Source organism: Mesocricetus auratus, unplaced genomic scaffold (genome assembly GCF_017639785.1).
Source record: "Mesocricetus auratus isolate SY011 unplaced genomic scaffold, BCM_Maur_2.0 Super-Scaffold_100006, whole genome shotgun sequence".
NCBI lineage: Eukaryota > Metazoa > Chordata > Mammalia > Rodentia > Cricetidae > Mesocricetus > Mesocricetus auratus.
Window position 1 is genome coordinate 84,987,920 of NW_024429190.1, and position 24,403 is coordinate 85,012,322.

Genomic DNA, 24,403 nt, shown 5'->3' on the forward strand with positions numbered 1-24,403 from the left:
CTCTCATCAGAAACGACCAGTATAGGGCTGGGAAAGACCAGCAGACAGCAGAGGGAAGCTCAGAGGCCAGCAGCCTCCATGCTGAAGCACACCCCCGTGGTGATGCCAGCGAGGTTTTACATACAGCCGAATATCCCAGTTTAGAGGGTTTTACATGAAAAAGGGAAATTTCTACCAGATAAATTCAGACATCTTGAAAGCTCAAGTAATTCTAGCCTTAATTTCTAGAAGGATCCATGGGAACTTTCCTCATTTATAATAGTTATGTTTGGGTTCAAACCTTCTAAACAACAAAGAAGCATATGTTAAATATTTTAACTCTTGAGGGGAGTTTCTTAAATCTAGAAATTAGTTTAAAATTTTCTAACAAATTATTTAAAATACAGCTGGTATATGGCAGTTCAACCAGAAGCAGAGACACTACAGAGTAGTACTTACCACGTAGTGATGAATCTGTGATCATGATAAGTGGCCGGGACACTGAGGCTGGTGCTCTCCCCAAACCCTGTTCCAGGATGGCCAAAGACTGACCTAAAAGCCCATTTCTATAGCTGTGTCACACATGCGGGACATACTGTGTGCCAAGCCACCAGGAAGCAGAGTTGGTTTGAGATTGGCTGTTTTCACTGCGGGGCATTCACAGTATAGACATAATGTGACACAGGGCAGGAGGGGACAATGATAGCAAACACCTTGCACTTCATGCAAAGCACGAGGAAAGAAAACTAAAACATGTTTTACTTCTTCACAGGTGACTCTAATGGCGTCCCTGAATTAAAATGAGGCAACTTTAAAGCATAGTTTCTAGTTATCTTGAAGACATTAAGTAAAGCTGAAGTTCTTTTTGGTTTAATTTGTTTAGGATATTCCTGGGCTTCTTGGTGTATTAGTGTGAAATATGAATTAATAAAACACGTAGAAACCAAATGATAAAACGTAAAAGAAGACCAGGCTACTTCATACTAGAGTAAAAATAAGTGGAGAAGTCAACCCTGTAGAGGTGACTTTGGCTTTTCTGTATGCAGCACGAACTAGTGTGGTGGTGACAAGGAGACCCTGGGTACTCTTCAGAAAGCACCTTGGTTGGGGCTAAGCTGAAGTCACAGTGATGCACACGGCTTCCCTAAGCATAGCTTCTGGAACGTAGGATCCAGGCATGGCTGCGGCGAAACATAACAGAGAGAAAGAAATCCTCAACTTTGATCACCCCAGACAGAAGCAGGAAGAACCATGGAAACCTGAGTTCAAGACCAACCTGGGTCTCTAAGTTAGCGCTTCTATTGCTGTGATTAAACACCGTGACCAAAGAGCAACTTTGGGAGGAAAGGATTTATTTGACTTACACATCCAAATTGTTGTTTATCACTGAAAGAAATCAGGACAGGAATTCAAATGGCAGGATCCCAGAGGCAGAAGCTGATGCAGAGGCCATGGAGGGGAGTTGCTTTCTCGCTTGCTTCCTGTGACTTGCTTAATCTGATTTCTTACAGAATTCAGGGCCACCAGCCCAGGGATGATACCACCTACCATGGGCTGGGCGTATTCCTATTGATCACTAATTGAGAAAATGCCTTTAAAGCTGGATCTCAAGGAGGCATTTCCTCAACTGAGGCTCCTTCCTCTCTAATGACTCCAGCTTGTGTCAAGTTGACACACAAAACCAGCCAGTACACTGGACAATGTAGCAAGAACCCCATCTCCGAAACTAAGAACATTCATCTGTTCATGTGATGGCTATTTGTTACTATTTAGCTTAGGCTAAATAGTATGTGGTTGTTTCTTTTACTTTCCTGGTACAGCATGATGTGTACAGTTGCTGATCCATGGGTATTTGTTGGATGCTTGTTCATTAGTAAATTAATGAGTTATCTCACTGCAATTTCTGAGTTTCTTACTGTAAAGGATGAAATCTTGTTCACTTCCTTGAATTAATTCATAGTGTTAGCTGTAGATAAAGGCCTACTCTTTTTTTTTATTCTGTTGCTTAGGCAACAAGATTTCTCCATGCCTACTTGCCTTCTGTTGCCAAGGCAACAGGGTATAGCTGGCTGGCTGCTCTGAAACATCAGATGTTTGCAGTGTCAGAGATTTCCTGCAGTGAATACCTTCTTTGTGAGCATGGTTTTACTAGAGGGTGTGCTCCTGACTCCAGTCTTTATAGAGAGAGATAGCTGTAGAGGTTTATGGTCATTCAGCATCACAGATGTGACCAGAACACCATAGCATTGTCTCTGGACCCAGGATCCTTCCCTCTTAACAGTCATCTCACTGTTTACTTGTGACCATTCTGCCTCCATTCTCATTCACAACCCGAGTCTCCTTTTGCTTTTATTGAATATGTATGCTTGATCATTGCTTACCGGAATCAACCTGGCCCCTCTGCTAGTGTCATAATCCAGCAATCTTCCCAGCACCGGGACAACAAACAGTACTGTGCCATCAGGAAGTGCTGTCCCTTTTCTATGGCAATTCTTAGATTGCCTGGTTATTGCTCAGTTGCTTTCAACCATCAATATAGTCCGAAGGGAAGGCCAGGAACCTGGTACCACCTCCTCATGGACACCGTCAATGAAGACACTGACTAAACATGAGAGCCCAACCTCCCTCAGTTCACCTGTCACATTTGTCATGGTCATGGATGTTGAAAGAGTACTTACCTTGTATGTTATGGCTGCAGTAACCTCAAATGATATGTTCTTAGTATTGTAAGCCAGGCTTCTCATTTCATACATTTGAAGGATTTCTTTGAGAGAAAAACTCTAGAGCGTTATCTCTTTCATAGTCAGGACTTTAATGACAAAATAATTATCCAAGTAATTCACGCTTTTCTGACAAAATAATTACCAAACCAATTCACACGGTGCTTGCATCAATTCAGAGTAAAGTCTGTTTTACTGCCTTCCCTCTGACTGCTGTGGGTGGGAGTCTAGGCTGGCACTAGGCTCATCACTTTAGGCTTATGAGCTGTGGACCAGGTCATGCTGGATTTGAGGGCAGCTAGAAGTCATGACCTTTGGAGTCCTTTCAGTTTCTGAAACTCTGTCACCAGCTTCAGGAGCTGTTTATACCCATTGAAAAACTTTCATCAGACAGAATCTTCAATATGCTAAGTCTTCTCACCAGAAAATAGGTCTGAAAGGTCTTCCTGGGTTAAATCATCCCTGTGGTCAACTTGAGCTATTGTGGGAATGCCATCATCTGGGATCACAGCTCTCCACAGGTCATAAACGCTCTGTGTGCTTTGGTCCACAATTTCCTCAGGCTCTGCATCATTTCTGCCATCTGTCTGCCTGTGGGTCCAGCAATTGCTTCTGCTTATAGTGTATCCACACTATTTTGAAATTCCAAATGATTGTCCATCCTTGTGGCTAATGACTTATCTTCAGAGAAATTAATGGTTTTTCTACTCTGAGATTATGAGGGTGGTTTCCTTTCACTACTAGTGTCTAGCCCAGGGCCTCTATGGAAAGAATAAGTCTCTCTCTCTCTCTCTCTCTCTCTCTCTCTCTCTCTCTCTGTCTGTCTCTCTCTCTCTGTGTGTGTGTGTGTGATGTTTTCTGTGAACATTCCCTGATGCTTGTTTTTTAAGGTTTATTATATGTTTTATTATGGGTATGTATACATGTACATCTGTTGAGGATACATGCCCACAGAAGCCAGCAGAGGGTGTTGAATTCCCTGGAGCTTAGAGTTATAGGTAGGTGTAAGTTTCCCTGTATGGGTGTTGGGAACCAAATTTGGCCTCTGCAAGAGAAGTATGTGCTGTTAACCACTGAGCCATCTTTCTAGCCTCCACCATAAAGCTACAAAAGAAAAATCTAGACTTGTGCAGAGCAGCACATATTTTGGAGCAGCTGAGAACAGTTAGGGGTTACATGTCATAGCCGATCACATATACTATTTAATAGCAGTATTTGAAATAAAAGACCTCCCAGGACAATGACCATCCAGCTAGCTCAGTTTGTGTCTTACCAGTCTTTCCAGAATTTCCATAAACACCGATGAAAGCTTTCCACAAGTTGTATTTTAATGTACCTTTAAGGTAATGAGGGCAATGAGATGTTGGACCCAGTAGCTATGTGCCCTGACAAATTCTATAGGTAAGGGATCGTGACCAATGGTTCTACAGAAGAGTCAGCAAAGTTTAATAAGGAGATATCTGGGCACACGTGTTGACTTGAGCAGTGAAAAATGTGACCAGTGCAACTGAAGTACCAAATGTTTAGTTTGATATTACTGTAAATGTAACACAGTATAAAACATAACTCATTATAAAATGTTGATATTTGGGGTACATTTGATGAACATATAAGATTAATCTCACTTTTTTTTACTTTTAAAAATGTATCTACCTAGAAAGTTTTAAATCAGTGGTGGTAAAAGGAGGTGGAAAAGACTACAGGAAGAAGTCACTGGTGGTGTAGAGTTTGGAGATTTTTCTGGCATTTGCACTAGAGTAGTTGGCAAATGTGTGCCAGCTTTGCTACTCTTCATAGCTTAGATATGAGCTGCATGTGAACACCGACAATCCTGTAATGAAATGGAAAGCTGGGACAAGACAACGGTCAGTGTGTTTAGTGAAAGGAGCCCTCACACCTGGGGCTGCTGAGCAGACTCCCACCATGCACCTCACTGGTGTTCAGTATGTCCCTGCTGGGTTGTGTGGCATCATGTGAGCCATTGGGGTGCAGCATGCTACTAAGAAATAGGTTTTGCATTCTAGCGGGAAGAGTTAAGAGGGAAGATTGCTTACCAGTATCCCCAGCGGGGGTGAAGGCCACCCCCACAGACCAGAAGGCTGTGGAACCAACTTTTAAAATGATTGGACAACCTAGAATTTTGAGGTGTGGAGGAAAGATTTTAACAGTCCTGGAAGCCCTATGAAAATGTAATTGTTGCAGTGTAAAAATAATTTTCTCTCATAGAATATTATGTAGTGATTGGTTTTTATTTTTACTCTTCATCTGAAGGACAAATCATGGAAAATACCACACATAATAAGTTAATATTGTTTTTAATACAAAAGTCACAGCCAGGTAAGGTTTAGCTATGTAGCAAGTGTGAGACTAGTGTAAGCTACGTGCGACCCTATCACACACACAAACACGATGCTCACTGCTTTGATTTTAATGGTACCAGAAGCACCATTTGGGATGCTGAGTTTTAGACTCTTGCTCATCTCCAAGGTCTGCCCATCACAAACCACCCTGGCAGGACAAGGTGCTTCTGTTTGCCAGAAGAAAGTCCATCCTGAGTTCAAAATGCTACTTTCTGTCTTTACTGAACACAGCAAAACCTAACCCTCAATGACAACCCTCAATGACTGTTGCTAGGTGGGACTTTCCTAATGGCCCCTGTCTGATTCTGTTTCCAGGGACTTCATTGGTGGCGTAGGATCAAGACCAAGACCAGGTAACTCCAAGTTGACCCCGACCGTGCCTTCCTGCAGGCTAGTGTGAGCTCATCAGCTCATCCTCTTCCCTGTTCTCTCCTCAGCAATGCTGCCCCTCTTCTTGCGTTTGAAAGCCAGGATCTACATGCCCAGGACCTTGCCTAAGGAAGGATACTGAGTCAGTAGCAGGGTGACAGTTACAGAGCCTGCCTGGTGGCATTCTCCACAGTCCCAAAGATCATGGCAGGAACTTGGTAGATCATTTTGATGTTAAGCACATGACGAGTGAGCCTAAGATAACTTGAATGATACCCCAGGGGAAATTGTGCCCCAGATAGCAACAGAATTCTGTCTGAATTGCCCACCACTGCTGCTTTTCAGTGGCACACAGCTGATCAGACTATAGTAAGCTGTTTTCCAGAATTTGCCTTCATGAGAATATTAACCACATACTCTATAAAGTATATAACTACTCCAAGAAATAGTGACTGTTTTTCTGTACACATTTATGAAATCTCAACCTCTGCAATGCCAGTTCTCTTCCATGTCATTGCATTCCTTTTTCACAGTGCTGCTCATAACCCATTAAGCTAAAAGACAGCTGCAAAGTTGCTGTTTGGAGCTATGTGTGCATGTGTGTGAAACCGATGAGTGTAGGGAATGGGAAGGCACCGAGCTAATGCCAGCAGTTACTTCTGATGAGTGGCCCTCACAAGAGGCGGTCCCCTGAGCCATGAACCTCATCTGTAATACACATTTTTGTGTGTTCTTGTGATTTTCAAGAGGCTTTTGCAACTAAACATTTGAAATTTTGCTTTAAGAGAGTAAGCAATCAAAGCTATTTTCAAAAAGTTAAGAGTTTTCTGGAACTGAGGAGTTGTGTCAAATGGACTGAAAACCTGGTTCTTAAAGTGCATAGCTGTGTGTTAAACAACAGGCAGTTAATTCTTTGTTTTTGTATTTAGGGTCACAGATGAACATGTCTGTGGTAAAGTACAGTCAAGCCTGTGTGGTACCCACTCAAAATGCTGTCACAAACCTAAAAGTGCCCAGCCATGTTGTGAGAGTTTTGCTTGTTCTCTATAAATGCCATGTCTGCAAATCCTAGCAGACTTGCCAGCACGAAATGACACAAAGCCAAGTCCTCCAGGTTTGACTTGCCAGCATGAACTTGGTGCTTTGCACAGTCCTGTTTTCAGTGAACACAGGCAGGAGGTTGCTCTTTAGGAGGCCTTTGGGTGGGGACACAGGCAGAGGTTAGGGCTACTGTGGGGAGCAGTTAGCGTTACTGCTCTGTTCTTAGCTGCAGTTAGTTAATTGTGATTTACTTGCTCATATTTTTTCCCTGAGAGTAATTTATTAAATCACAGTTTAATTATCCAATAATTGATACTTACAAGGAGTTTTCAAGAGAGACAGGCCCTTTACATCCAAACAAGGAGTTGGTATCACATGGTACAGAGCTCAGTTATTTCTGCTAATTTTCAAACAAGTAAATAGAGATACTCATAAAGAAAATCTTTATATTTTATTTTCCTTTTTGTTTTTGTGCCTTAAATGGAAGATTTTATGTTTTTAAACAACCACATTAAATTCTCTTTAATTTTTTGAAAACAAAGCACTTATGGTGAGACACACGACCTTTCCTGAAAGCACACGTGTAAGAATCATCTGGTGGCGCACACCTTTAATCCCAGCACTCGGGAGGCAGAGGCAGGTGGATCTCTGTGAGTTCGAGGCCAGCCTGGTCTACAAGAGCTAGTTCCAGGACAGCCTCCAAAGCCACAGAGAAACCCTGTCTCGAAAAACCAAAAAAAAAAAAAAAAAAAAAAAGAATCATCTTTAAAATCATAGTTGCTGCGGAAGCAATTGCTATAACAAATTTAATTTCTTCAATGCTTGAAATGGTATGGAAGGAAGAAAAGGAGGTCTTGGAAACTTAATTTTAATTAGAAAACACTTTTAGATGAGTATTACTGAAGAAAATGTGGTATAGATGGGAAGGGACCCAGAAGGAAGAGGGGTGTCATGCTTCTGGTATCTTCTATGCTTTCCATCCCAGTCTGTGTGAGAGGAGGCAGGCGTGGCTGGCACAGGGAGCGAGCCCTTCCTATATTAGCTTTTAGTCCTCAGGAGGAGACCACCGTGGCGAGGACGAGAAATGAGCGAAGCAGTTCTTGTGCAAACTAGCAGCCATTAGCTGTCTGTGAAGGTGTGATGGTTTTACAGTGAGAATCCGGGCAGAGCAAGTTAACCCTGACCACTGAGACCCAGAAAGAAATCAAAGTAGACATTACGATTTACAATATTTAAGGATTTGAACAGTACTTAATTCAACTGTGAAGTTTTGCCTATTTGATGTTTGTGTCTAGTAGTTTTGATAAAATCAGATTTAAAGTATGTTGTAGAAGGTATGATTAATTTAGTGTCTAAAACAAACAAATAAAAAACCCTCCTCAGAGCTCCATATCTGAGGCACCACTCCCTCCTAATGGCAGCCTCCTGCATTGCAGACAAAATATCCAAGGACACTCTGTCTTTTAGATAGTGTGTAAGGAATACTTTTGTTTCCAAGGTGCTTGAGGTGTGGAGGGAAATAACAACTTACTATATAAAACACAGAAGTGTTAGAGGTGTCATTGGTAAGATGAGATCCTGGCTTCTTTTTACCCCAGATTTTTTTCTGTTTTCCACAAATACCACTTTTTTGTTTGTTTGATTGTTTGTTTCTTTTTTGTTTTGTTTTGTTTTTGTTTTTTTGGGGGGGGGGGAAACAGGGTTTCTTTGTATTGTTTTAGAGCCTATCCTGGAACTCGTTCTGTAGACCAGGCTGGCCTTGAACTCACAGAGATCAGCTTCCTGAGTGCTGGGATTAAAAGTGTGTGCCACCAATGCCTGGCTCACAAATGCCACTTTTAAGTGAATTTAACTAACTGCAGAATTTATCACCCACAGCATCTGCAGGCATCGCGGTATCCCAGAGGAAAGTGCGGCAGATCAGTGACCCCATTCAGCAGATTCTCATCCAGCTGCACAAAGTCATCTATATCACACAGGTCAGTGTGTGCAGTGTCCCCTCGTGTCTGTATCACACAGGTCAGTGTGTGCAGTGTCCCTTCTCCTCTGTATGCCACAGGTCAGTGTGTGCAGTGTCCCCTCGTGTCTGTATCACACAGGTCAGTGTGTGCAGTGTCCCCTCTCCTCTGTGTCACACAGGTCAGTCTGTGCAGTGTCCCCTCGTGCCTGTATCACACAGGTCAGTGTGTGCAGTGTCCCCTCGTGTCTGTATCACACAGGTCAGTGTGTGCAGTGTCCCCTCGTGTCTGTATCACACAGGTCAGTGTGTGCAGTGTCCCCTCGTGTCTGTATCACACAGGTCAGTGTGTGCAGTGTCCCCTCTCCTCTGTGTCACACAGGTCAGTGTGTGCAGTGTCCCCTCTCCTCTGTGTCACACAGGTCAGTCTGTGCAGTGTCCCCTCTCCTCTGTGTCACACAGGTCAGTGTGTGCAGTGTCCCCTCTCCTCTGTGTCACACAGGTCAGTGTGTGCAGTGTCCCCTCTCCTCTGTGTCACACAGGTCAGTGTGTGCAGTGTCCCCTCTCCTCTGTGTCACACAGGTCAGTGTGTGCAGTGTCCCCTCTCCTTTGTGTCACACAGGTCAGGGTGTGCAGTGTCCCCTCTCCTCTGTATCACACAGGTCAGTGTGTGCAGTGTCCCCTCGTGTCTGTATCACACAGGTCAGTGTGTGCAGTGTCCCCTCTCCTCTGTGTTACACAGGTCAGTGTGTGCAGTGTCCCCTCTCCTCTGTGTCACACAGGTCAGTGTGTGCAGTGTCCCCTCTCCTCTGTGTTACACAGGTCAGGGTGTGCAGTGTCCCCTCTCCTCTGTGTCACACAGGTCAGGGTGTGCAGTGTCCCCTCTCCTCTGTGTCACACAGGTCAGTGTGTGCAGTGTCCCCTCTCCTCTATATCACACAGGTCAGTGTGTGCAGTGTCCCCTCTCCTCTGTGTCACACAGGTCAGGGTGTGCAGTGTCCCCTCTCCTCTGTGTCACACAGGTCAGTGTGTGCAGTGTCCCCTCTCCTCTGTGTCACACAGGTCAGGGTGTGCAGTGTCCCCTCTCGTCTGTGTCACACAGGTCAGTGTGTGCAGTGTCCCCTCTCCTCTGTGTCACACAGGTCAGTGTGTGCAGTGTCCCCTCTCCTCTGTGTCACACAGGTCAGTGTGTGCAGTGTCCCCTCTCCTCTGTGTCACACAGGTCAGGGTGTGCAGTGTCCCCTCTCCTCTGTATCACACAGGTCAGTGTGTGCAGTGTCCCCTCGTGTCTGTATCACACAGGTCAGTGTGTGCAGTGTCCCCTCTCCTCTGTGTTACACAGGTCAGTGTGTGCAGTGTCCCCTCTCCTCTGTGTTACACAGGTCAGTGTGTGCAGTGTCCCCTCGTGTCTGTATCACACAGGTCAGTGTGTGCAGTGTCCCCTCTCCTCTGTGTCACACAGGTCAGTGTGTGCAGTGTCCCCTCTCCTCTGTATCACACAGGTCAGTGTGTACAGTGTCCCCTCTCCTCTGTGTCACACAGGTCAGTGTGTGCAGTGTCCCCTCTCCTCTGTGTTACACAGGTCAGTGTGTGCAGTGTCCCCTCGTGTCTGTATCACACAGGTCAGTGTGTGCAGTGTCCCCTCTCCTCTGTGTTACACAGGTCAGTGTGTGCAGTGTCCCCTCTCCTCTGTGTCACACAGGTCAGTGTGTGCAGTGTCCCCTCTCCTCTATATCACACAGGTCAGTGTGTGCAGTGTCCCCTCTCCTCTGTGTTACACAGGTCAGTCTGTGCAGTGTCCCCTCTCCTCTGTGTTACACAGGTCAGTGTGTGCAGTGTCCCCTCTCCTCTGTGTCACACAGGTCAGGGTGTGCAGTGTCCCCTCTCCTCTGTGTCACACAGGTCAGGGTGTGCAGTGTCCCCTCTCCTCTATATCACACAGGTCAGTGTGTGCAGTGTCCCCTCTCCTCTATATCACACAGGTCAGTGTGTGCAGTGTCCCCTCTCTTCTCAGCCACAAGGACAGCGCTAAGACTGCTGGGAAAATACAGCCTGGTGGAACTTGGGTTACAGTGAGCACTGAATTGCTCCCCCTCTCCAACCCCATGTATGTGTATGTGGGGACACTTTGGCCTAGCACTAAATGTGTCCAGTTTTCTCCACGGCTCCTTCCTGAACTCCTCGTTGTGCTTAAACAGATTCCATACAAGTGGCCCTTTAGTGTGGGGTGCAAAGAGGTTATAGGGCTTGGTAGTATTTTCTACCAGCAACTTTATCATAGGAATGAGGGGAAATGGGATCTTTTTCCTTCCTTCTGCTTTGACAACAGACACTCAAGGATGTGAAAGTCTGACTCTCATGAAACCCAGGACCATTAGACTTTCTGTTTGTGAATATGAGTAATACTTTAGTACTGAAGACTAGTGTTATGGTCGCACTTCTGTCCAGTGCTGGACAACTGGGTGTTCCTTTCCCTAAGCCATGGACCACTTACTAGTAACCCCTCCCTCTCTCCCTCCCTCCCTCCCTCCCTCCCTCCCTCCCTCCCTCCCTCCCTCCCTCCCTCCCACAAAGAAGTGTAGACTCTTGGATAAGAAAATAAGTACTTTGAAGCTTGAGACAGTGTCATCTGGTGATTTTGTTTTCACCTATCAAGTGTCAAACACCATTGTAGGCATCTGGAGGCATGAGTGTCATGTAGTTAACCTTGATTTCCAACTAGATAAGCATTAACATCACCATGGAAGAAATGTCTGTGAGGGACTGTCTAGATTGAGATAGTGGAGGTTAGAATGTGGCTATCATGGGCTGGAACCTGGACGGAATAAAAAGGAGAAAGGGAGTTGAGCATACGCACAATTCCAATGTGACCAGCTGTTTGCTGTGGCTACTGGATCTTCCCTGCTGTTACAGGCTGTGTGCCCTAGACCTGTAAACCAAAATAAATGCCCTTCCTCCTTCCCTTCCTCCCTTTCTCACTCCCACCCTCCTTCCCTTCCTGCCTCCCTCCCTCCCCCCTCCTCCATCCCTCTCTCCCTCTTTCTATTGCTTTTGTCAGGTTTTTGTTTTGTTTTCTGCTTTTTTTCTTGTCTAAGCAACATGATCAGTAACTAACCCATGTCCTAGTTACCTTAAGAGCCACCATAGGAGCTGTTGGTACCAGTTATGGCAAGTCTATTTATACATCCAGGGCCTGAAGAAAAGTTCTACAGGCATATGTGCTAGCTTCCTCCTGATAAGAAAAGTATATACTCAGACTTCATCTATCCTTACCCATCTTGAGAGACAAAACAAAAAATGTTGATTTCTATAAGCTAAGGATAGTTTAAGACTATAGGAATCGCTACTGATTTATAACAAGAGCCTAGTGTTTCTGAGAAGCCAGCATATTCTTTTCCCCGGTAGACGGTCACTTTGATAAATGGCTGCACATTTTCCTGGGGATAGTGCAGAGGAAGATTTATGAAGAGTTCTTGTTGTAATGTTTCAGGATCTCTTAGGAGGCTTTGCCTGGGCCTTGAGTGGACTCAATTCTGCAAACTGGGAGAGGTAGAGAACCTTCACTGAGGCAGTGACAACTCGGGCCAGAATTTTGCCTATAGAATCTGGATCATCTTTTCTATTACCAGAAAAAACAAAAGTATTCAGTAGTGCAAGAACCAGATTCCTTTCTGGGAATGCCTGGCTAATTTCTCTACCAAAGCTTGCTGAAGCCAAGGTACATCATCAGCACACGCTTGCTTCTCTTTGTGGCAAGCACTGCAGCTGGTCTCTGGTCACTCTGTCTGTGCCGTTACATTCCCTGGACTCCTGTATCTTTTAGGGTCACAGCCAGCAAAGGTGAGCAGCTTCATGGTTTGCATGGGTGCAGGGCATTTGTTGCACTCTCCAGTGCTGTTCTGGAAGGAATACCTTGGAGGTTTTGTTCAACCTCAGCTGGGGAAGGTTGTGTAGCCCACAGGTCCACAGATAGGAAACCCACATCACTCGACCATACCCACTTCTCTGCTCCTCTGTGAATTCTGTCCTCTGTAAGCTCTGCCTTTTACCCCCTCTAAGGACAAGCCCACAGACAGCCAGGCCATCTGCACTGACTTCCACATGAACCAGCCCATCCAATGCACCACAGAGAGTGTGTGTGCTCACACCTGTGGGTGCAGCTGGATCCAGTGCCCTATTTATCCCTCCCCACATAACATCCACAGGATGTACTTGTTACTCAGTCTGAGGTGCCACTGTTTTGCACTGCAACCTTGTGAGTTTGGGACGTGTAAATCACTCCTTCTTGAGCCTTAGTGTGGATCAGTCACCATGTTTGTAAGGAAATCTGATGGGTTATGGATCTGGTCCTCATCCCCAGGGGCTTGTGAGGAATGTGCATACCTTTTGATGATCTCTGCTCCCAGTAGTCTTCTCATCCAATTCTCAAGCCAGGGGAGGTTTGTTTCCTCAGGACAGAGCAAGAAATTGTGCCCCCTGACAATAATAAAAACTGAAAGTGGCTTGGGTTTAAGATTCTCAACCTCTTCAGGGTTCAACAGGATGCCCCAATTTCATGTTTTGGGGTCCAGTTGAGTATCTTTAGGGTTACGGTATTGCATCCAAAAAGAGGACTAACGTGGAAATAGACACTTCCACCCTGGGCCTAGTGAGATTTGCTGAGGTGATGTGCTGGCCAAGCTTAAAGCCTGCACTTGGAGACAGGCCAGACAACCTGTCCTGAGGTCCCTGCCGAAGTCAGCACTCCAGGTTGGTGTGCTGGAAAACACCCTCCGTGGGATCAAGAAGGCCATTGGGGATTGTTGGTAGAAATACCTGAAATACTACTCTTCTATAGTGCCACTGAATGTGACTGGGAGTAAGCACCACCTGCCTTGGGTCCCAGCATGCACTAACTGTCTGCTGCTAAAGCCAAGCAAGGGCAGAACATCCTGGGCCGGGAAGGACAAGCTCCATCCTCTGGGTCTCTCAGCAGCCCCTACCCACAGAACTTAGCACCTGGCCAGCTAGCCAGGGAGAAACGCCCTGCTGCCTTGCAGAACAATCAGGATGGACAGAAAGGCACTGGCCACCTCCTACACTGGGGGACCAGGTGGGCAAAGCCACCTCCTTCTTTGGTACTGCACAGCCTCTGGTTCCCTTTGTTTCCCTCGTGCCATTCACCCCCGATTTTGGGGCATCTTATGCTTGGAGACAAGCAACCCATCTTGTCTTACTTTTGCCCCAAGTCTAATGCTCTTGTCAGTTGCACTGTCAACTGCCCTTCTGGACACAAGAGTCTAAATTGATTGTTTCTCACTGTTTTCTGACATCAGCCTGTGTCTTAGGTAACCACAAAGAACTCTAATTGATTAACTGGAAGAGTGTGGAGGAATGCAGGGAAACCTCTGGGAGAGAACTAGATTAATGAATATGAGTGTCACCTACCAGATCAGACAGTAGAGACAGTGTATTAAAATGCATGTCCATTTATGTACTAGTAGGAGAGTTTGGGAAAATACTCTTTAGTACCATAGAACGATCCTCAAATAGCTCTTTAGTTACTCTAATTGTTAATTATTGAGAGAAATATCCTTTGAAATTTAGCATAATTTCTGTATGTAAATTCCTGTGGCAAATAAACTCATGGATGTATACCCCTTTTTGTTGGATTTTAAAGCAAGGATGAAACTCTTGTGAATGTGTCATTATTCCTTTAATAAAAGGAATTCCTTTATTAAAGGAATAATGTGTGCTGGGCGACCTTGTTCTCTTTGACCAATGGCATGCATTTATTCCATGCTGCCAGTTCAGCCACAACAACTGGGGGTTTTCCAAATGTGCTTTCAGAACACTTTCAGCCTCCTATTATTGACTCAGTGAGAAAATACTCCTCTCTGGGAACGTTAATGTACAGTGCTCTCCACAGCCAGTGCCGTTCATGGGAAGGAGAGACATACAGCTATGCATTTGCTGCATAGAACACCAGGCTGTGCAGAGGAAGCTTGTCCAAAGTAAGACCGACCTGAGAAGCAGGGCAGCCCCCTTCCTTCCTCCTGTCCTCCTGAGCACTGTAGTGGGGACTGACTGCAAACCTAGCTTCTGGTTGCTGGGGATCATTCCTATCTGGTTTCCATGGAGACATATCTGCCAATTCCATCTAATGGCAACAGTTCCACACACCAGGAGGTTAAGGTCCTTCTTTTTACCTCTATCACACATCTGTTTTTATCAAGCTGGGTTAGAAGTCTTGAGAGAAGCATGCTAAGCAGGCAATGAGTGGCTTATCGCAGATGCTGGGAACCAGGTTTCTGTGAGCAGACAGTGATTAATGCTCATATATCACCTTTTAGTTATTGCATAGCTAAGGCCTGCAGAGTTGAAGGAATGAAACAAGCTTTAATTCTCTACTATACTTTAATCATTTTGTGAAATAAATGCTTTGAAGTCATCATATAACAACTTTAAAAATTACAACACATCTGTCTCCCAGAGAACAGATGGTGTAGTTTGGGGAGGGCCCACAGCATTGCCCATCATGGGGGTGCTATCAGCAGTGGATTTTGTCCCCTGGCTCTCAGTGAGCCATACTGTGTTATGCAGCAGCAGTAAAGTACAGAACAGTCTGTTCATTCACTGAGTCCCTTGGGTGCTCATGGCTAGGGTGACAGAGTCAACAGAATACGATAGTCATGGCATGGCTGGATTTCTCATATTGACTCTGTTTTTAGGGACTCGAAATTCTAAGAGAAGTGTTAGATTTTATTTCTTTAAATGGCAATCTTACAACACTTGATTTGAACATTTAGGGGAAATTCTTAAGCTGTAAAATGCCAAAATAGATTAAACCACTATTTTTGGTCTACTATTTATCCAACGGAGCCCTGCAAATTGCTGGTATCTTGCTCATGTATTCCTGGGTAGAAAATCCAGGCTTTTGGAAAGAATCCATATAGATACAAATTGAAGAAAACACACAGACTAGATTCTTCTTTTCATTTCATTAATTTGTATGGTACAGTAAAACCTCTTAGACACATGAATAGAAGAAAACATCTTTTCTAGAATCAGTTTCTTCATCAAGAACTGCTGCTTTTCTGAGCTGTGTGCGTCTTGGATGTAATAAAGGACGTGAGCGCGTGTATACCCTGTGAGACGCTGTGTGGCAGTGGTGTTAGCTGAAGGGTAAGGCTGATGCAGGAGGCTACACCTCAGAAGGAAGGTGTGTGGCACATCCTTTCCTCGCTAGAACAAGAATGTGGCATGTAAGCTTGCTGTGGGAGAGACACAAGAACATGAGTGTACAGGAGCGATGGCAGTGCCCAGCGCGCATGAGCCGTGGGCTCTGTTTTCATATGGACTGTGTTATTATACTCCCTTCATTTACAGCTGAGCCCTCATCATTCTGTGCAAAGTTCTAAATTCTCACTGAAAGCTTTATGGGTGGGACACTGTGCTGATGACACTTATCCCAGTGAGACACAGTAGCTTGTTTGCACTGTCTATGTGCAGATCTCAAGTCAGTGGACCGGACTCAAATGAGCTGTTAGACACTGAATTCAGGGGCAATGGATGAACCTCCAAGTTAACTAGAAGTTCATCAAGTTAAATAACTAGCAAGACTTTTCAGGAAGTCTGAGTTAATCTGGCAGTTAATCTGATACCTCCCAGCCTTAGGCTGAACCCCCTTGAAGGAGATCCTCACCTTCAAAATGTCACTGTAGCAAGCTGCATGTGCGGCCTTTGCCTTACAGGGGCGTGACGCAATCAAACTGCGAGGTTGCTGGTTAGACCTAGGCCACCACTGCCCTCTGCTGTTTGGTTTAGCAAGGTGGCACCTTCGGGTGGGAAGCAACAGGGAATTACCAAAGCCCGAGTCTCCAGGATGAGCCCTCACGCTCTCACTGCTCCATCCCACAGCTCGATAGGAGACGAATACTAAAAACTCTCTCCTTCACCTCACATGCTCCCCCTTTAGTCCATGTGCATGACAGCTGTGATTTCTGAGGGTTTCATGTTACCCTACCCTCATGGTGGCACACATAATTTTTTTTGACCCCTACATAATCACATGGTAACTAGTCAAACTCCCAGGCAGTGGAGCAGGGCTGGGGCACGGTCACATATGCAGTATTTCTGCCTGTGTTGGTCAGCGTTTGTTTTGAGTCGAGAATTTTCCATTTCTTATTAATTGTGAGTATTCATTTCGTCTCCCTATAGAGCCTTTCCCCCTCTGCTCTTCCTTTTGATATCAACAAGATAATTCTGATCCTACTTCCCCTGCGTTGTTTTTCGACCAGACATCACCTCGCCCCCTGGGCCGTCAGAACTCTGACTCCCTGTGTGAAGCCTGCCTGCAAAGCCCTACAATTCAGCGGTCCTCTCCAATCCCCTTCTTTTCTAAGAGTCTTCAGTGACTGCCCTTGTGTTTGTGAAATCCAGTCATCCTATTCAGGTCGTAATGCACGTTAACCCACCCTGTCTTTCTTCCCGGCAACGCTGTTCCATAGGATTTGGCTTCTCTCCAGCTGAAGAATTCACAGGTGGACATCTGAGTGTGAACCATTGAGTTTTTGTGTTTTCTGGTTCAAAGTATCAGATCCTTCTCAGGGCTGTGGCTGGGGTACGTGGCATGGTTCTGGCATGCCATAGACACCTAAGCATGAACAGAATGGATATTCCTTGCCAAGGCTGTTCCTCACAAAATGGAACATAGGTGGGCATAGATGTTACATGAAGAGTTGTGTCAGTGAGTGTAACCATGACAAGGTAAATGGAAGCAAACCGTCATGAGGTACAGAGGATGGAAACTGCAGCATATTATTTACTAATTCAGACTCTCCCTCAGTCTTGTTGGGTGCATATTGCCATGCTATAGGGGGTGATGAAGTGTGGAGAAGATGGCTGTAATGACTGTCTTCTTGCTTTCTGCAGCTCCCCCCAGCTCTGCACCATGACCTGAAGAGAAGGGTTATAGAGAGATTCAAGAAATCCCTGTTCAGCCAGCAGAGCAACCCTTGTAACCTCAAATCTGAAATTAAGAAGGTACGCATTCTACATGTAGGGATCTGTCCACTGGAGACGCCCTGAGGGTTCAGTTCTCTTCTCCTAACTCCTCCTTGAATTCTATGCACTGTTACAGGGAATTGCTTAAAATACCAAATGGTTCCGTCTTACCTTTGATTTCTTATCCTTACTTCTGTGACACAGCTCATTCCTTACTACTGAATGCTTTCCTAAGAATAAATGTCTGTAATTTAAAAATATGTAGGTATATTGTAGCCTGCCTTCGAGGAATCTGTCCCAGTATTTTGTGACAAGGCTCTGCAGTGAGCCCCAACTGTGCATAGCCTGCCTGAAATAGTCAGCTGACCATGCAAAGCCACATTTTAATTATCTGTGGGTACATAATGAACTTTTCCAGGCCCTTTCCATCTTCAACATTCTGCTGTCTTTGGGGACAGCAAAAATTTGTATTCACATATCCTGAAGCTAAATCATTACACCAAATGGGAAGAAAGTTGTTTACCTCTGGCAACACAAGTTGGATCCAGGAAACCCACTCTGCCTTCTGTCCTGTCCAGGAAGCCCCCAGGCGTAGGAAAGTCTGGCTACCTTGGTGGGGATAATTTTGTCCCCGTTCCCACTTTCCTCTCTTCCTTCTCTTCCCCTTCTTCTTAAGTGTCCTCATATGCTTAAACCTTGGTATTGTGCTGCTCATGAACTCTTCCTCTGAGGTTTTTTTTTTCATTAGTGAGTCTACTTTTAGTCACAAACTTACTGCCAGGCTCTTTGAGACACACACACACACACATACACACACACACACACGAGGCACCTGCAGGTAGGTAAACAAAGCATGAACCCATCCTTCAGAGAAAGAGAGCAAGTTGTCCTTCACATGTTATGTTGACAAACAGCAGAGCCAGTGAGGTGAAGCAGAGATACAGGGGGTCTCACACTTATCAACAGTAACCTAAATACTAAGAAATACAGTTTTAAGTCCCAGAAGTTCATCTCCTACAAAATGATTGCATGATGCAATCTTGGTTTTTATATTCTTATTAAAGTAATATTGAGAATAAGCCAATTTGCATACAAATTAATTTTTAGCAGAAATTCTGGTTTTATGGAATGGAAGCTTCTCCCTCAAAAAGCTATTCAGAGGTGCACTCGATTCCCAGATAGAGGGATGTTCGCCTTCTAGCCAGTGATTTTCTGCTTGTGCCTGACCTGGAGGCAAGTCCCCCTGTGTTTCTTTCTTCCCTGACAGCAAAGATATCTTCTTTTGTTAAAAATCACCCCTCCTGCCGTCCTTGACTCCCTCTCTGTGTCTGAGAGCATCCCTGGTCAGTATCCTTGTCTGGGCATAAAGGTGGATTGTTGGGGTAGAGGAGGAGTTTGGGGGGGCTCCAATGAGAGCGCTACTAAGCCAGGTGAGCCACACCCTCAACAACCCAACAAGGAGCCAGATTAAGAGAAAAAGGAGATAAAGGAGACTTAGTCAATATGGCCACATCAGGAAGAGGGACAAAGAGGTTCAATGACCCTCTCAGAGCCTAAGTGGTCTTCAGGATTCTAAGGGGAAAACAAGAGGTGAGCATCAGAACCTGGCTCTAATCTTTCTTTCAAGGTGGCCTGAGAAGTTGTCTCCAGGAGGCAAGTCCCCCTCTGGCACTAAATTTCAGCCTTCCCTTCTCCCAGCACAAGATTCCTGGGGAGCCTCTCAGTTTCTTGTTTCCAAGTCTGATAGACTAAGGTAGAGCCTCATCCTTGCCGAGCTGGTTTTTAGGGCCCCAGGGACAAAGAGCTGTCTTTGATATCTGCAGGATGAAAAGGTAGGTCACTCTACATAGTGTCATGCCAGTGACTCTTTTCTGATAAACTAGTGTGAATGGGGCCCCTCAGCAGCTAGGATTAGCTGTTGTGAACAGACCTGAGGTCCTAGTCTTCCTCCTGGTCACATAGCGAGCTCTTTCTCTGTAGCTCACCTAAGCTGCTCTTTGCTCCAGGCTGCTCCATGTTGACTGGAATAATTCAGGGGCACCAAAGCCAAGCAAGCAATAGCATAGCAGCTATGGAACTGGGAAATTTAACAATGGAAAAGGGAGATGTAAATTCATGGCAAATCTTTTCTTTTGAAAGCATACTCACTAAAATACTATAGAAACTAATCAAGCACCATTCAGTTTCTCTCCACATTTCTGAGGAGACACAGTTGACTGGTGAAGAAGAAGGATTGATCACACAAGTTTGGGTTGGGCTCTTTTGAGGTGTAGACACGCACAGCATCGCCAGGGACTCCTGTGTCCAAAGACTGGGAGCCATGCGCAAGCTGTCCCTAAAGTATCACTAAGAATACAACCACAGCATGCCAACAGTATTAAATCCAGGAGTTAATGATACTAAAGGGAAAAGATGACATGTTGGTTGCCCTGGGGGCATGCAAAGTAACCCACTCATTGTTTTAAAATTTGCTTTTGAAGGATACCAATCATTTTCCTTTCTGTTTTATATTCTGTCTCAGGGTAAACAAATTGCTGATGATGGGACATTTTATATTATAGATTAACTAAAGCTGGCATTGTAGGTTTATAGTCCTGGGGCAAGAAGGGATGGAGATGCCACAGGGCTGGGCACATGGCAGTGCATGCCATCTGATGCAGGACACAGGCATTGCTGCCAAAAGCTTGCAGCTGCATCTGAACAAGCCTCTAATGTGCAGTCAGCAAACCATAACCCTCAAGCCAATCTGGCCTGCTGCCTACATTTATAAATAAAGCTTTATTTACATAACCAGATGCATCCATTTCCATCTGACCTGTGGCTACTTTATCATTATAGGCGAAGCTGAACAGCAGAGTCAGAAACCCTACATCCTCTAGGCTGGAAATATTTACTGCCCACTCCATAGGACAGTTTGCCAGTCCCTGCTCTGGATCATGGCGCAAATACAGGACAAGGACACATAATAAACAGCATAGTTTACCAGGGCCTGAGGTCTTATAACCTACCACTGTTATCAAAGTAAACCAGGAGAGAGAGTGATGGAGGAGACAGTTTATAAAAATCCAGGGAAAGAATTGGATAGAGACTGCAGCCCATCTTTCTTTCTTTCTTTCTTTTTCTTTCTTTCTTTCTTTCTTTCTTTCTTTCTTTCTTTCTTTCTTTCTTCCTTCCTTCCTTCCTTTCTTTCTCTCTCTCTTTCTTCCTTTATCTCTCCTTCTCTTCCTTCTTTCCCCTCCCTCCCTCCCCCTCCCTCTCCCCCTCATTCTTCTCTCACACATTATGTCCTGACTTACTGCAGTTTTTCCTTCTTCCACTTCTCTCGGTGCCCCCTTCCCTCTTCCCCAGATCTGCCCCTCTTGTGTTTCCCTTAAGAAAAAGAGCAGGCCTCCCAAGGATGTCAAATGAATATGGTACAGCAAGTTACAGTGAAGTTGGGCACAAATCCCAATATCAAGGGCCGTGTTCTTGCTGTGTTCTCAACCCCTCTGCCCCCCTGGGAAGTGGAAGTAGAATAGATTTCCCATTCTTCAAGGAGATGGGGCTCAGGATATTATGGAGCAGTGCTTTGCTCTCCCATGGATGTTCCTTTAAGGGCTGAGGCTTGTTTTAACTTTTCTTAGAAAAGTATAGGTATGTGTCTTCACGGCTGACCATTTGGTATTGAATAACCAATCAGTGTATTCTTTCTTGGGGAAGACTATTTTTCCTGTTCCCAGCATTCCTTCATTGCCTGCTATTCTTTGCCTAGTGTTGAGGTCTCGTGAGCTTTCCCCCTTTTGCGTTAGCATGTCTATTGATGTCATACCTGTTCAGTTCATGTTTAGTCAGCCATGATAGTTAGACTTCATGACATTTGTATGGGGTTGGTAATGTGTATGTGTGTGTGTGTGTGTGTGTGTGTGTGTGTATGTATGTAAAGACCAGAGGTTAACCTTGGATCCCATTCTTCACTATGGTTTTGTTCTTTTTTTTTTTAACAAACTGACTAGCAAGCATCTGATAGTCTCTCCGTCTCTAGCACTATAATTACAAGCATGTACAGCCACTTGTGCCTTTTTATGTAGGTGCTAAGGATCAAATTCATGCTTGCATATCACGTATGGTCTAAGCCATATTCCCAACCCCTTTAAAGTGTTTATTTGTTGTTTATGTTCAAGAGTAATTTACTTTGTTTCTGATGTTTGTGCCAGACTCTTTCTAGACAAGGCCTGACCATTGACATTTGAAAGCAGGGGGAGCCCTGACTAAGCTGCCACTCAGAAATGGACAAGCTTATGTCCTATGGAGAGTTGGGTTGACAGGGTTGATTCTCTGTGACAAGAGTTGACTGTTTGTGATTATGCAAAGGCATGGTACCATGTGATTCTTACTTGCCACCATGGCTTTTCAAGACCCTTGCGTTGCAAGCTTTAAGCATTGTCTGGACCAGGGGTTAAAGCAAACTAAAGAACGAAGGCCCACTTGGGAACTGGTTAGCTTTGTAAGCACTCAGCCTTGTGGAGGAGTTCTCATAGTTTGCTGTTCATTTGACTCACTCAGGTCACATACCTGCTACTCCTGGAGTTGTTTTTCTGAGGGTTGGAACTACGTACTCAGTTTTGAGAGGCTCCCACATGTCTCCAGCATGGGAATCAGGGACAGAAATTAGTAGCCTGGTAGGGACAGTGCTTCTTATATTTTACTGTGCTTGCTGATCACAGGGGATACTGTTAGCCTAGCTCTAAGTCTGTGGACCTGGCAAGAGCAGAGCTTATGCTGTTCCTACTAGTTCCCAGCAGTGTCCACTGCTGCTGACTCAAGAAGCATATAGAGAGCTGTGCCTGCCCACTGTGAACACTCCCAACAGTCATAAGACTGCCTGGCTGGTCAATCACATTCTCTACACACATGACACTCAGAACTCACAATGTTGCCCTATTCTCCCATTCTAGAAGCTGCCATTCTGCAAAGCATTTGGTATAGGGAGGCCGAGGAAAAATCAGTGACACTTTCCCACTGTGGAGGACTAGCTGATGTAGAACTTCTTCCCATCAGTTGGCCTTTTGACATTGCCTCAGCTCTCAACTTGAGCACATATCTGCAGATATAGTTTGTGTTGCTTAATGGTGGAGGTTTCCAGCTCTTTTCCAGACAGGCAGATTGCTCAGCTCCCAGGACTTTGCAACTGTGATAAGCACACTTTGTGTTTACCTGGCTCTGCCAAAGGTCCAGAGGCACACTAAGTCAATAGAGCGACAGTGACCAGCTCTGACCGATAAGAAAGGGTCCATTGTCAAGGTCCACCTTCCTGAAGGGGAGGCCACCCTGCCTCCTTGCCTTGACACCATCATCATTGTCTAAAGTAGGTTCTGGGGAGGACTAGTTCCTGTGTCTAATTAATACCACACAGAACATTTCCATCCTTTCCATGATGACATTCTTTTAGGGACATGACTCTTAGAGGAAATGTAAACACTACACAGCTGGGTGTTTTGGTAGAAGGAGCTTGGAGTGTTGCAGAGCTGATGGACTGTTGGCTTGTGGAAGAAAACGAGTGAGTATAGAATTGATCAGTTCTGATAACAAAGTGCTTATGGAAAGCTAATAAGAAACTAAAAGAAGCTGTAGATTAGAGAACATGGGACATTAGGTAATGTGTTATGACTTCTAACAGTGATATTCAGTCTTGGAGGACAAGGAAATTAGACAAGAGCAGTGGTGAGTGCAGAGTGATGGCCAGGCACGGCTGTATATTTTCTCACTTCTGGCATCTAGTTTCATTCACGCTTCACTTCACGTCTTCCGGAGTTCTCTCCATCAGCTAGGTTCAGTGTCCTTTTGTGACACTGGTCTGTAGCAGAGGACCAGACTTTCTGGTTTGGGAAAGAAGATGAAGTCTGGGGAATTGAATAATGGCATTTGTAGTCTTTCCTTGCTTGTGTCCCTGAAATTTCTACCTTAAGTACTTGTTCTTAACTGACTAAGTGATAAAATGGTTTGGTACCTGCCCCAAATCAGGGGCGTCTTAGAGCAGGGGTGGTGACAGCCATAACCCGTTCTCTCAAATGCGTTCCCTGACTTGTTAGTTCCTAAAGTGTACGTAGTCATTTGCACTTTAGAACAAGGGTGCTCACTGGTGCAGAGGAAGGGCCTTATGTGTCATGCAAAGAGGGAAAGCATGCTAAAGGCAGTCTACATACAAGCTGAGTGCTCACAACACCACCGTGGAACCACTAACCACCCATAGCTTTCTCTAGCAACAGGGGCTGCAATTTGAAAGACATTATGTTTCCGTGTCTCCACCCATGGGTAACAGTGACTGCCATCCACAATTAGAACCAGTTTCAGCTCCCATACCCTCATCAGGACCACTAGAAACACCATCCTTTCTGCTCACTTGAGCTTTCATTGTGAAAAGTCCTGAGCTCTGTCCATTTTCGCAGTCTCCTTCTGTAAATGGACTCTCCAACTTCGTCATCCACACGATGAAGATAATGTTTACCTTACAAGGTAATGGTAAGAGCCAAATAGAATGACAGAGTTTGCCAGAATGCCTTAAGCACTCAATCAGTGACAATGAGTTCTGCTGTGGTTACTAATAATAGCCCATCTCCTTTTGTGTCTATTCCTCCTCCAGTGTTACCTAGGTGAAGCTCTCCACCATTCTTTCCTATGCTGGCCAATCTCCCATTTTCCATGATGCCATGTACTGTACTTCCTATTGTTGCGATGCGTTATCTATACACGCTCCTCTAGATCTACTGATTCCCTGTTGTTGCACAAGCATTATTTATATTCACTCCTCTAGATCTACTGAATTGCCCATTGTTGCGCAAGTGTATTATCTATATACATTCCAATATCTACTCCTGGTCAAATTGTAAGTCTCATGGTCATTTCTGAATTCTCTAGCCCAGGGGAAACTTAAGAGTTTTTTTTTTTTGTAACTTGCTTGAACAACTAGTTCTCAAGTGTGAAGTCTGTGGATGTGTGGATGATAGCCTCATGCC

General features: G+C 45.0%; 1 protein-coding gene across 4 annotated transcripts in view; it reads left to right on the top strand.

The window, feature by feature from the left end:
* Nucleotides 1-24,403, top strand: part of Nek10 (NIMA related kinase 10) — a 186,749-nt gene that overhangs the window by 149,211 nt on the left and 13,135 nt on the right. For all 4 annotated transcript variants that reach the window (XM_040747626.1, XM_040747628.1, XM_040747627.1 and 1 more), the window contains 3 exons: nucleotides 5,375-5,412; nucleotides 8,348-8,448; nucleotides 17,340-17,450. In XM_040747626.1, the coding sequence (XP_040603560.1) occupies nucleotides 5,375-5,412; nucleotides 8,348-8,448; nucleotides 17,340-17,450 (250 nt within the window). The remainder of the gene's footprint in view (nucleotides 1-5,374; nucleotides 5,413-8,347; nucleotides 8,449-17,339; nucleotides 17,451-24,403) is intronic.